General features: G+C 45.3%; 2 protein-coding genes across 8 annotated transcripts in view; one reads left to right on the forward strand and one right to left on the reverse strand.

Moving 5' to 3' along the window:
- Positions 1 to 12,033, forward strand: part of Plekha7 (pleckstrin homology domain containing A7) — a 189,115-nt gene that overhangs the window by 48,618 nt on the left and 128,464 nt on the right. The window lies entirely within an intron of this gene.
- Positions 7,268 to 7,857, reverse strand: LOC130879175 (small ubiquitin-related modifier 2). Its single transcript, XM_057777380.1, has one exon. It carries the CDS (start codon positions 7,781 to 7,783, stop codon positions 7,496 to 7,498), a length of 288 nt encoding a protein of 95 aa, XP_057633363.1. The 5' UTR covers positions 7,784 to 7,857; the 3' UTR covers positions 7,268 to 7,495.

Here is a 12,033-nt window from a genome sequence, read left to right on the forward strand (position 1 = left end):
ACAGTGACATACTCCTCCAACAAGGCCACGTGTATTCCAGCAAAGCCACACCTTCTAATACTGCCACTCCCTCTGGGCCAGACACTCAAATATGTGAGTCTAGAGCGGGGGGCAGAGGGCATACCTATTCAAACCACTGCAGGTACCTAGCATAGTATTTTCTATGCAAAAGTTTTGAGAAATACTTGAGTAAAATTTCAAACTTTATCCATGAAGTCAGAGAGATAGACATGTAGAAATGGTTTCTATAAAAAAAAGAAGATCGAGGCCAGCCTGGTCTACAAGAGCTAATTCCAGAACAGGCCCCAAAGCAACAGAGAAACTCTGTCTAGGCAGTGGTGTCACTTGCCTTTAATCCCAGCACTCAGGAGGCAGAGAGAGGCAGGTGGATTTCTGTGAGTGTGATATCAGCCCGGTCTACAAAGTAAGTTCCAGGACAGTGAGAGCTGTTGTAGAGAAACCCCATGTAAACGGAGGGTTTTGGCCTATAGTTCAGGCTTATTATTAACTAGCTCTTACATTTAAATTAACCCATTTCTATTAATCTGTGTATTGCCACGTAGCCATGGCTTTTACTAGTCTGCTGGCATCTTGTTTCTTCAGCAACTGGTTTGCATTTCTCTCCCAACTCCACGTTTTTTTTTTTGCTGTCTTCAGTTTGCCTTTCCCGTCTAGCTATATTCTGCCTTGCTATTGGTCGAAACAGCTTTTATTATCAACTAATGAGAACAACATATATTCACAGCATACAGAAGAGTTTTCTCATAGTAACCCTGTCTCAGAAAACCCAAAACAACAACAACAAAATCAACCAAACAAATAAATAAATAAGCAGAAGCCAGGGATAGGGTAAGTAGTTAATATTATCAAGTTTTTGTTTTGTTTGTTTTTAATTTTATATGCACATTTGTGTGAGAGTGTCGGATCCCCTGGAACTGGAGTTATAGACAGTTATAAAACCCGGGTCCTCTGGAAGTGTAGCCAGTGCTCTTAACCTCTGAACCATCTCACACCAGCCCCAATATATCATTTTTTTGTTTGTTTTGTTTATATATTAACTTGTTTTATTCCTTTCCAAATAGTGTTCTTGGTTATTTCTGTTTCTGTGACTTTTCAAGTAATCTTAGATTTTCATTCTTTTCGTTTTGCTTTCTTTTTGAGGCAGGCTGGCCTCAAACATTCATAGTAGCCAAAGATGACTGAACTTGATCTTCCTCCTGCCCCCTGAGGGCTGGAATTACAGGTGTGCTTCCCTGTGCCTGCTCATGGTTTATGTGGTGTTGGGGATGGAACACAGGGCTTCACCATGCTAGATAAGCACCTATCAGTTGACCTCTGTCCCAGCCCTCATTTCTAATTCTTTATTTTTCAGTAGTGTCGGGTAAGAAGATAATTATGATTATGTTTTTATTTAATAACTCATGTTATTATTTATTTAATAAACTGTCTAAGACCAGGAATTCTTCAAGCCCTTCTTGGCCTGCGATGTTCTCTCCATGTGTTGCAGTGTGCTTTTTAGCTGGCACCGCCCAGAACTTTGAGTCTGACTCTGATAGTGTAGATGCCTCTGTGTCTAAAGAGTCAATCTCCAGACTTTGTCCAAGACTCTCTGATCCAATCAGTTTTGTAATCAAGGATATCTTACTGTTTTATAAGCTCATTACAGTCCTTACCTCAGCTTCCTCGAGCTGGAAGGGGAAGGACACAGACTCTAGTTTGCTTTACATTTTCCTGCAGAGTAAGCAGGACTTTTGTATATTTGAACAGGAAAGTAAAACTAAAATGACATGTTCCTTTACAGACAGCCAGGTCAGTTTAATCCCTTTTAACTAAGTTTGTATTGAGCCCCAGATGAAGTACTAGTTACCCACTCATTAGCATTTAATCAGCCCAGCACACTTGGTGTGAGCTTTGTCAGTGTGAGTTCTATTGATGCAAAAATACACGGGGCATAAGATGACAACTTCGTATCAGGGGTGTGAGTGTGATCCTGGTAATGTGTATGTGCGTGATGTGTATATATGGGCATAGCACGCATGGAGGTCAGAGGAACAGCTTGTGGAGTTCCTTCTCTCATTCCACTGCATGTGGGTTCTAGAAATCAACCTCAGGTTGCCAGACTCACTGAAGGGCATGTCTGGTGGAGGCTGTCCCTCTTTTACTCACCGCTTTACTCAGCAAAGGTTTACTGGCCACCACACCTCTCCCACGCTCATGGGGAGTCTGACCTGAGCAGTGAGGCTGCCTGGGTTCCTGTCTTCGGACCCTGTTCTAGCTGTGTGACCTCATGTGTGTGACTTAATGTTTCTAGGCTTTGATTATCAAAGCCATCATAACCTCTGTGGGGTAGGAAGGGTTAAAGAAGTGGTACAGAATTCCCAGCATTGCTTGTGGCAAATAGCAAGTATCCAGGAGATGTTATTTAAAATAGCGAAGGGTTACTGGGGATAGAAAGAGGATGCTTTCCAGCTCTTCAGGAACTGACAGTTGTGTGTGGGAGGCAGGCATGGAAGGGGTGATTTCTGTATGTGTGCTGAGTGCCAAGAAGGATTCGCCAAGTGTTGTGAGAACGAAGAGGCGAGGGGTGAGTAGGTGGGAAGAAGTGAACATAGAGCTGGTAGGGAAGATGTGCGTGTGTGTGCGTGTGTGTGTGTGTGTGTGTGTGTGTGTGAGAGAGAGAGAGAGAGAGAGAGAGAGAGAGAGAGAGAGAGAGAGAGCATTTTTTGCCATCATATATGGATGTGTACCACCTGCACACCTAGTGTCCATGGAGGTCAGAGGAGGCACTCGATCCCCTGCAACTGGAGCTATGGATGCTTGTGAACTATGTGGGTTCTAGGAACCAAACCCAGATCTTCTGGAAGAGCAGAAAATGTTCTTAATCACAGAGACATCTCTCCATCTTGGGGTAAGAGGTATTTGATCTGGGACTTCAGGGCTAGGGAGTTCAGCAAAGATGCCAGAGTAGAGAGTAAAGAGGGTTAGGAGGACATTGCCAGGGGCATTGGCCTGGAGGTGGGAGACCAAGGAATCTAGAGTTAGGATCGGCACGTGGGTCTAAGGCCAGTTTATGGGGTGAGGATAGGGATGCCCCTGAGGTGCCTGAGAGACTGTGATCAAAGTCCAGTTGGACTGAACTCCTGATTGTGAAGGGCCCTATGGGCCATGCTTAGGGATTGGGACTATTTATTCTACACCAGCATATATTTCCCTTCCTTGCCCCCCTTTCTTTCTTTGTATATGTGTTCATGGGTATGTACATGTGCTTGCAGGTACACATGTGAATATGGAGTCGGAAGTTGACATTGGGTGTCCTCTTCTCTTCTTTGCACTCCATCTTGTTCTTTTTTAAAGATTTATTTATTTTGTTATCTTATGTGTCTGAGTGTTTTGTCTGCATGTGTCTCTGGGCAGCATGTGATACCTGAAGAGGACAGAAGAAGGTCCTGTATCCTCTAGGTCTGGCGTTACAGGTGGTTGTGAGCCTCCATGTGGATGCTGGGAATCGAACATGGGTCCTCTTTAAGAGCAACAAGTGCTTTTAACTGCAGAGCCAACTCTTCAGCCCCCCTCCATTTTGTTTCTTGAAAGAGTCTCTTATTGAGCCCGGAGCTCACCAGGTTAGCTAGCCAGCAAGCTCCAGGAATCTACCTATGTTCACTTTCTCTGCTCTGGATTATAGATGCATGCTCCCCACTTTCTACATGAGTGTTAGGGATCAAACTCAGGTCCTCATTCTTGCAAGGCAACTGTTTTGCTAACTGAGCTATCTTTTCAGCTCCTAGGTTGCCTGCCCACCTATCCATCCATCCACCCGTCCGTTCGTCCGTCCGTCTGTCTATCGTATGTGTGAGTGCACACACGAGTTTCTGGGGAGATGTGCATTTGGAGGATGTGCGCCATGCTACCTATGTGGAGTCAGAGGACAGCTTTCAGGAGTCACTTCTCTCCTTCCACTGTGTAGGTCCTGGGGATCAAACTCAGGTTGTCAGGCTTGGTGGCAGGTGCCATCTTGCTGGCCCTTGTCTTTTTGATAATAGTCTTTATCACCCACTTGTTGAAAGTACAGTAGCTTTGTCAGTGTTCACCAGAGATGCTTAAAACACTCCGCTCCCCAGGTCCAGACTCTGGGAGTGGGGCACAGCAGAATCTCCATATGTAGCCCAGGCTGGCCAGAAACTTCTTATGTAGACTAGGCTCGTTGGCCTTCAGCTCAAGAGATTTGTCTGCCTCTGCCTCCATCAGTGCTGGGATTAGAATCATGTTATGACACCCAGCTAGAGTCCTTTGGAAACAGCAGCCCCAAAGGATGGAAGAGGAAAAGTAGTGTCTAAGAGTGCTCAGCTAATACTGGCTATTGATTGAGTGGTTATTATCAAGGAAGGAGGTATTTTCTCCAGGATTCTTGTGTAATAAAATGTCTTCAGCAGTTTGCTCAGCATGTGTTCAGAGGGTTTTACAATCCTGTCTGTTGTATCACACCTCAGCATGAGCAAAGGGTAATTTCAGTTTAGTGAAAGGAGTCTTGGATGGGAGGACTCCTGGGAGATAAGGCACATTATTTTAAGTGGTTTTTTTTTTTATTATCTTTTATTGGCACATATTCATTGTACATAGTGATGGGTTTCATAAAGGCATTTTCATATAAATACATCAGGTACCCTGCCCCCTTCCCATTTCTTCTTGTAGACTAGAGGTTCTCAACCTCCCCAATGCTGTGACCCTTTAATACAGTTCATCATGCTGTTCTGACCCCAACCATAAAATTATTTCGTTGTTACTTCATAACTGTAATTTTGCTACTCTTATGAATCGTGGTGTAAATATCAGATATGCATGATATCTGATATGGGACCTCCAAAGTGGTCATGACACACAGATTGAGAACCTCTGTTCTAGATAGTTTTGCTTCTATTCAATCATATATATAAATGATTTTTTTTTTAAAGATTTATTTATTATGTATACAACATTCTGCCTCCATGTTCACCCGCATGCCAGAAGAGGGCACCAGATCTCCTTACAGATGGTTATGAGCCACCATGTGGTTGCTGGGAATTGAACTCAGGACCTCTGGAAGAGCAGTCAGTGCTCTTAACCACTGAGCCATCTCTCCAGCCCCCTATATAAATGATTTTATGTCTATATACAATCTAGAATCCACAAACTAGAGAAAACATGTCCTTAATCTGTCTTATTTCACCTTTTTTGTCTAGTCTCTCTCTCTATGTATATATATGCATATATATGTGTGTGTATATACTATGCATGTGTATGTGTTCACACAAACACATATATCCCAGGTTAGTCCAGAAGTCAAAATTTTCCTCTATCAGTCTATCAGCTTCTAGGAATTACCCTCCTCCCCCCGAAGCATTTTGGGCTGGAAAAACTGGTTTACCTGTTAAGAGCACTGGCTGTTCTTCCAGAGGACCTGGGTTCCATTCTCAGCACCCACATGGCAGCCCACAACTTTGTAACTACAGCTCCGAGGGATCCAACACTTTCTTCTGGCTTCCAAAGGCCCCAGGACCAATGTGGTACATACACATAAAATAAAACAAGGTGATAATTTAATATTTGCAAGATGGTTTAGTGTAGACTCTTTCCAAACAGAGACTGCATTAGTTGGGAAATGTCTTTTAAAAACAGCTTCAGTGTATCTCATTAGGCCGCAGCATTTGTTTAGAGACAGGGTCTCTTCTAGCCAGGCCTGGAACTTGCTATTCAGGGAAGGACGATCTTGACCCTCCAGCTTCCCCCTGGCTTGCACCTCCCAAGTTCTAGGATGACAGGCTTGTGCCACCTCCCCCAGCTTATCACTGTGTGTTTTAAACGTATTAGGTAGTGTTGCTTTTGTGGCTGTTTGGGATCCTGGACACTGTTGGACTTCCCCTCTGCTGGTGCTCCGGGCTGATTTGGTCACTGCCCTTTGTTATTTAAGGGTCCCTGGACGTGGGTGTCCCATGAGAACTGGTGGCCTCTGAACATGAGGGCTTACCAGTCTTTCTCTCAGTCTTGCTCCTGCCCCAGAACTTAATCAGGACCACACTGAGCTTTTATCGTTTAAGCCTGCAGTCGGCCTGACAGGATTTAATGTTGTAAGATAAGGAGTTAGGCTCAGTAGCAAATTCTTGATGTTCAAAAATCCTCTGACTTGGGGTTTGGGAATGTGGCCAGCTGGTGGTAGTGCTTGCCTGGTATGCATGAGAACAAGGCCACACCTCTAACCCTAGTGCTCAAGAAGTGGGAGTGGAAGTCTGAGCCACCACAGAGCGTACCTTTACAGGAAAAAAGGGAGAAGGGAGGGGCTAGAGAAACGGCAATTAAGAATATTTAAAACTGCTCTCACAGAGAACAAGGGTTTGATTCTCAGCAGCCTCATTGGGTGGCTCACACCCACCTGTAACTCCAGCTTCACGGGATTTCATGTTTGATTGTTCACACCTGCTCCCCCCCCACAGATGCACAGACACACAAATAAATAATAAAATAAATCTTAAAAACAAAGGTGGCCTGTTACTGTGAGCTACATTTTCCCCATGTCTGGCGGAGGGAGGAGCTCTGTGTGTTTAACAGTCAGACTTGAAGGCGTCAGATCCCTGCTGTCCAAAAAGTCACCACTAGTCTCAGAGTGGCCCTGATCACTCGTGTCCGACTGGTCTGGTTTGAGATGTGCTGTCAGTGTGAACTAGCGCCCTGAAAAAATAAAATGAAATCAAGTATTGAAGTTGTACCCTGATCATGTGTTGAAAATGATGTTTTTAATATGTTGGATCAAGTAAAATGCATTAAAATTAATTTCATTTTTATGTTGAAAATGTGGCTCCTTGCAGATCTGTGACATTTTGTTTTGTCACATGACCAAGTTGGTTTTTTTTTAAACAAGAAGTTTATTTAAACAACAAGACGCTTGACTTGAAGGGAAAACTATCTAGGATCATTTTGTTCAAGAGTAATTTATCCCTACTTAAAGACAGATCGCCCTACATGTAACAGCTACGTACAAAAAAGTTATAAAATTGTCCTTGGTTTTACAATGATAAATGAAAAACATTAAAATTCTCCAATCGAACAAGGTATGCAAGGATTTTGTGGTTGGGTTCTTTTGTTAAAACATTGAGAGCAAAATAACTTACTGGAATATAAAGATAAGAGCTGAATGAGCATGCCACTAATGGAGCAGGGGGATATTTTCACAGAACCAGTACTTTCCCCCAGACCACCTCCATCTGCTGTCAATCAAAACAGAACATTGGCCATTTAGTTTAAAAAAGAAAAAAGAAAAAAAAAAAAAAAGAAAAAAGCGCAATATGCTTGTGCACATACACCAGTTACTTTATGTACAATAAAGAAATGGGGACAGGGAAATGAAAGAATAGAGAAAACTATACTGTAGTAGTCAGGATGTGGTGGAACCAAATTGCGGCTTTCTAATTGCGAATGTATTCTTGGTCTATAACAAAATTCTGGAGTAAAGTAGCAGGTTCCCTTTTTAGTAGACACCTCCTGTCTGCTGCTGGAACACATCAATCGTATCTTCATCCTCCATTTCCAACTGTGCAGGTGTGTCTGTTTCATTGATTGGCTGCCCATCAAACCGGAATCTGATCTGCCTCATTGACAAACCCTGTCGTTCACAATAGGCTTTCATTAGTTTACTAAGTGGTGTATGCCTCTTAATTTTAAACTGCACCACAGAGCCATCCTGACCCGCCACCTTCAAATTAATATGGTCGTTGTTCTCAGTCTTGACTCCTTCCTTGGGTTTCTCGTCGGCCATGGCGAACGCCGGAGTCTCCTCAGCTGCCGCTTCACAAAAGAGGCACCAGGTCCGCACTGAAGGAGCACACAGGCAGCACCCCAAGTTGGTTTCTTAAGTCCGTTTGGAGAACCAATTAAAAAGTCAGCAGTGGGACAGAGAGAGATGGTTCAGCTGCTGTGCGCACTCACTGCTCTTGCAGAGTCTCTGAGCTGGGTTTCCCTGCCCAGGATGGGTGGCTGTCCACTGTCATTCTAGTTCAGGAGATCCTGCTTCTTGCTTCTGTGTGTACCTGCCCTCACACACCCATTCTTATACAGACATACATGTATGCTAGTAAAGCTACAAAATAATCTTTTTGTTTTGTTTTGTTTTGTTTTGAGGTAGCAGTCCTGGAACTGCCCTGGAACTCACTCCAAGTCACAGAGATCCTTCTGCCTCTATCTCCTGAATGCTGGGATTAAAGGTGTGCGCCACGTGACTGGCAACTGATTGCCTTGCTGTTCGCCTGGTGCTCCTGAGGGATGTTTTGGTCCCAGGCTCCTGTTTCTAGGGCTGCTTGGGAAGGCAGGCTTTTAATCTGAGGCAGGCGTCCAGAGCAGCAGTTCTGAGCCAGCCGACTTGACCTTGAAGTTCTGCGACTGTTACCACTTCGCTTTGTTTGGAGTGGGAGTTTCATGGAGTCTGATTTAAAGGGTGAAAAGTTTCTGCACCCTGATAAGCCTCTCTGCCTGCGCAGTAATCCAAATCAGACCACATCAAATCGAATTAGAAAAAGCCCAGGTTTATTGTATACCAACACTCCCGGATGGCCTTCCAGCCCCCCAGAGAGGAGAAGACTGGAAACCACGTGTTTGTTCTCTGGGGGGGCAGTTTAAATACCCTTTGGGAGTGGTCATGAGTATCTCTGGGGAGGGGTCATCGTTTGGCGGGCTTTCTTGGGGACGAGTCTGGACTGAGGCAGCTCCTGGGGAGGGGGCTTGGACTGGAGCCCCAACCCAAACATTCCAGATTCTGGGTATATGGATGCCAAGGGCTGGGGTGAAGTCTCCGTCCAAACAGAGCTGTTTGTAGTTTCTGTTATTTTAAAGGACTTTCTCAGTCTTCTAAGGGCTCTGGGGCGACCGGGAAGGCTGCCTGAGTGGAGAAATGGCTCTGCTCAGACTGAGGCTTTGTCGCAGTGCTGTAGGGTCTTTCAGAATTTGTTTTTATTTGTGTATGAGCATTTTGCCTGCATGTATAAGAATGTGCACCATGTGTGTGTCTGGTGCCCTTGGAGGTCAGAAACGGGTGCAAGAAACCTTGGGACTGGAATCCAGCCAGTTGTGAGCTACCCTGCTGTGTACTGGGGCTTCTGCTGAAGCAGTCCTTGCTCATCTTGTGTGAAGACCTCTCCTCAGGCCCCAGGCTCATTTTAAAGCCACGGCTTGAGGTAAACCTGCTGTGGGTTTCTGACGTCCCCACCCCTCCTTCTTGGGTCTCTCTGGCATATTCGGCTGCCCTCTCTTTCCCTGCTTAGGGATCACAACGAGAATGGCATCTGAGCACTCCCCAGCAGGATGAGCCCATTCAGTGCTTGCGTGCCTGCTGTGCGGTGGGTGCCACCACCCTGTCTTCCTGTCTGGTGCCCCAGCACTCCGAGCATTCTTCTCCAAAGTTGCCATCTGTTATGTGCTCTGGGCAGTGTGGGAAGAAGAGAGAAATTAAAAGGATTCTAGAAGTAGAGAACTTGTTGGCAGTACGAGCTAGGCCAGAGATCAGGGCACTGCCATCAGCTGTTTATGTGACTTTGAGTCCTGTAGCCTCAGGACTTCCTTCTGAGATCTGGCTAAGGAGTGGATCAGTTCTGTGTGGGGTCAGTGAAATAGAGTCTAAACCCTGGAGTTTGAATTTGAATTCATCCATGTGACCTTGGGAAAGCCGCTTAAGCACTGTGCCTCAATTTTCTTATCTGTAGAATGGGCATAAGGAGTGTTAACTGAGCTCATATATGATTTTGTTGTTCTTTATTTTTGTTTCATTTGTTTTGCTTTGTTTTGTTGACAGGATCTTTACATAGGCTATGCTGTCCTGAAACTTGCTCTGTAGACCAGGCTGGCCTCGAACTCACAGAGATCTGCCTGCCTTTGCCTCCTGATTGCTGGGGCTAAAGGCTTGCACCACCACATCTGGCTTGTTTTTGTTTTTGAGACCCGACCTCCTGTAATCCAGGCTGGCCTCTCTGTAGCCAAGAATGACCTGAACTGATCCATCTGCACTGCCTCCTAAATGCTGAGGTTTTAGGCTTAAGCTACCACCCCTGGTCTGTGTGTGGCACTTGGCCTTGAACCTAGGGCCTCCAGCGTGACAGGGAATCTCCATCAGCTGAGCCGCGTCCCTAGCCCTGTGGGCTAACAGTGTGAGGTCCATCTGAACGCTTCCTCAGCACAGCTGTGAACAAGGCTGCGGGGTCCATTAGCAGCAGTTCTCAACCTGGGGGTCGAGACCTTTTGGGGTCAGATATTTATATGACGATCCGTAACAGCAGCAAAATTACAGTTATGAAGTAACAGCAAAGTGATTTTATGGCTGGGAGTCAGCACAACATGAGGAACTGTATTAAAGGGTCGCATCCTTAGGAAGGTTGAGAGCCACTGTGTTGGAGAGTGCGAGAGGTCCTTCCCGGAGGAACCGTAGGTACTGCTTTTGGCCTTTCACCAGGGTGGCTTTGATATGAGGGGCCTGTTGTTGTTGTTGTTGTTGTTGTTGTTTGGTAAGATTGTACTGCTAAACAGAACAGAATAGAAACTTGTTTCTTTTTAAAAATTGGGTGTACTTTTGTGTGTGTGTGTGTGTGTGTGTGTGTGTGTGAATGTCTTCCTCGTTGATCTCTCTCTGCCTTTTTCTCCTCCCAGCCCCAGACAGGGTTTCTCTGTGTAGTCCTGTCTTGGAACTCGCTCTGTAGACCAGGCTGGCCTAGAACTAGATCCATCTACCTCTGTCTCCCCAGTGCTGGGATTAAAGGGGTGCACTGCCATGCCTGGTAATTGTTTTGTTCTTCTGAGTCAGGGTATCACTAAGCCTGGAGCTCGTGGACTGGCTGGACTGGTTGGCCAGCAAGCCCGCCATCCTCCTGTCTCTCTGATACTGTGGTGCGCAGCCTTTTCCATGGGTGGTGGACTTCAAGCTCAGGGACTCATGCTAGCACAGCCCCAAAGTTTACCCCCACCTTTCCTGTACCGAGCAGGTTCCTCAGAGTTCAGAGGCCTTCTGTCTTCATGCATAAAAAAGGCAGTGAATGATACCGTGCAAAGGAGATCTGAGCACTAAATACTATGTTAAATGAGCTGACACCTGTAGGCCCTTGGCTGTGCTGGACCCATAGTGAGTGCTCTTAAATACTAGCTGCTTGCATCACTTCCCGTTCCAGAGATTTGAGCCAGTGGCTCCAAACTGGAATCTCCATGGGCTGCTGGGGGGGAGACCATGGTATCTCCTTCTCTCCGTGGTCTTGTGAGCTCGCGTCCCTGGGAAACAGTCTCCTCTGGAGGAAGACAGTAAAAACCCACGCCAGCACTAGAACTGTTGGAGACAGATGTGGGCTTTCCTGAGGGTCATCAGTGGAGAGCATTCCAGCAAGATCTCACTGTGGGTGTCCTGCAGATGAGCTGTGGCCTGTGGTTCTGAAGGCTGCATCCAGCTCTGATTTTATGGACATTAACATTTAACCCAGCTGGGTAAAGACACGTTGTGTGTGTGGGGTGTACCCGTTTCTGAAGTGTACACTCATTCAGCGTGTACTGATGTGATCAGGTGCCCTTTTCTGAAGGGCATCTGCAGTCTTGAGTATGTGTGTCACTTTGACCTTTCTCTTAAGACATGGTTTTTTCCTGGGCATATTTTTTTTTATTATTTTATTTTATTGAGCTCTATATTTTTCTATGCTTCCCTCCTTTCCTCTCCCCTCCCCTTCAACCTTCTCCCATGGTCTCAATTTACTCAGAAGATCTTGTTTTTTTCACTTCCCATGTAGATTAGATCCATGTATGTCTCTCTTAGGTTCCTCTTTGTTGTCTAGTTCTCTGGGATTGTGATTTGTAGACTGGTTTTCTTTGCTTTATGTGTAAAAGCCACTTATGAGTGAGTGCATATTGTATTTGTCTTTCTGGGTCTGTGTTACTGCACTCAATATATTGTTTTCTAGATCCATTCATTTGCCAGCAAATTTCTTTCTTTTTTTTTTTTTTTTTTTTTTTTTTTGGTTTTTCGAGACAGGGTTTTTCTGTGGTTTT

Source organism: Chionomys nivalis, chromosome 8, assembly GCF_950005125.1.
Source record: "Chionomys nivalis chromosome 8, mChiNiv1.1, whole genome shotgun sequence".
In the NCBI taxonomy this organism is placed as follows: domain Eukaryota; kingdom Metazoa; phylum Chordata; class Mammalia; order Rodentia; family Cricetidae; genus Chionomys; species Chionomys nivalis.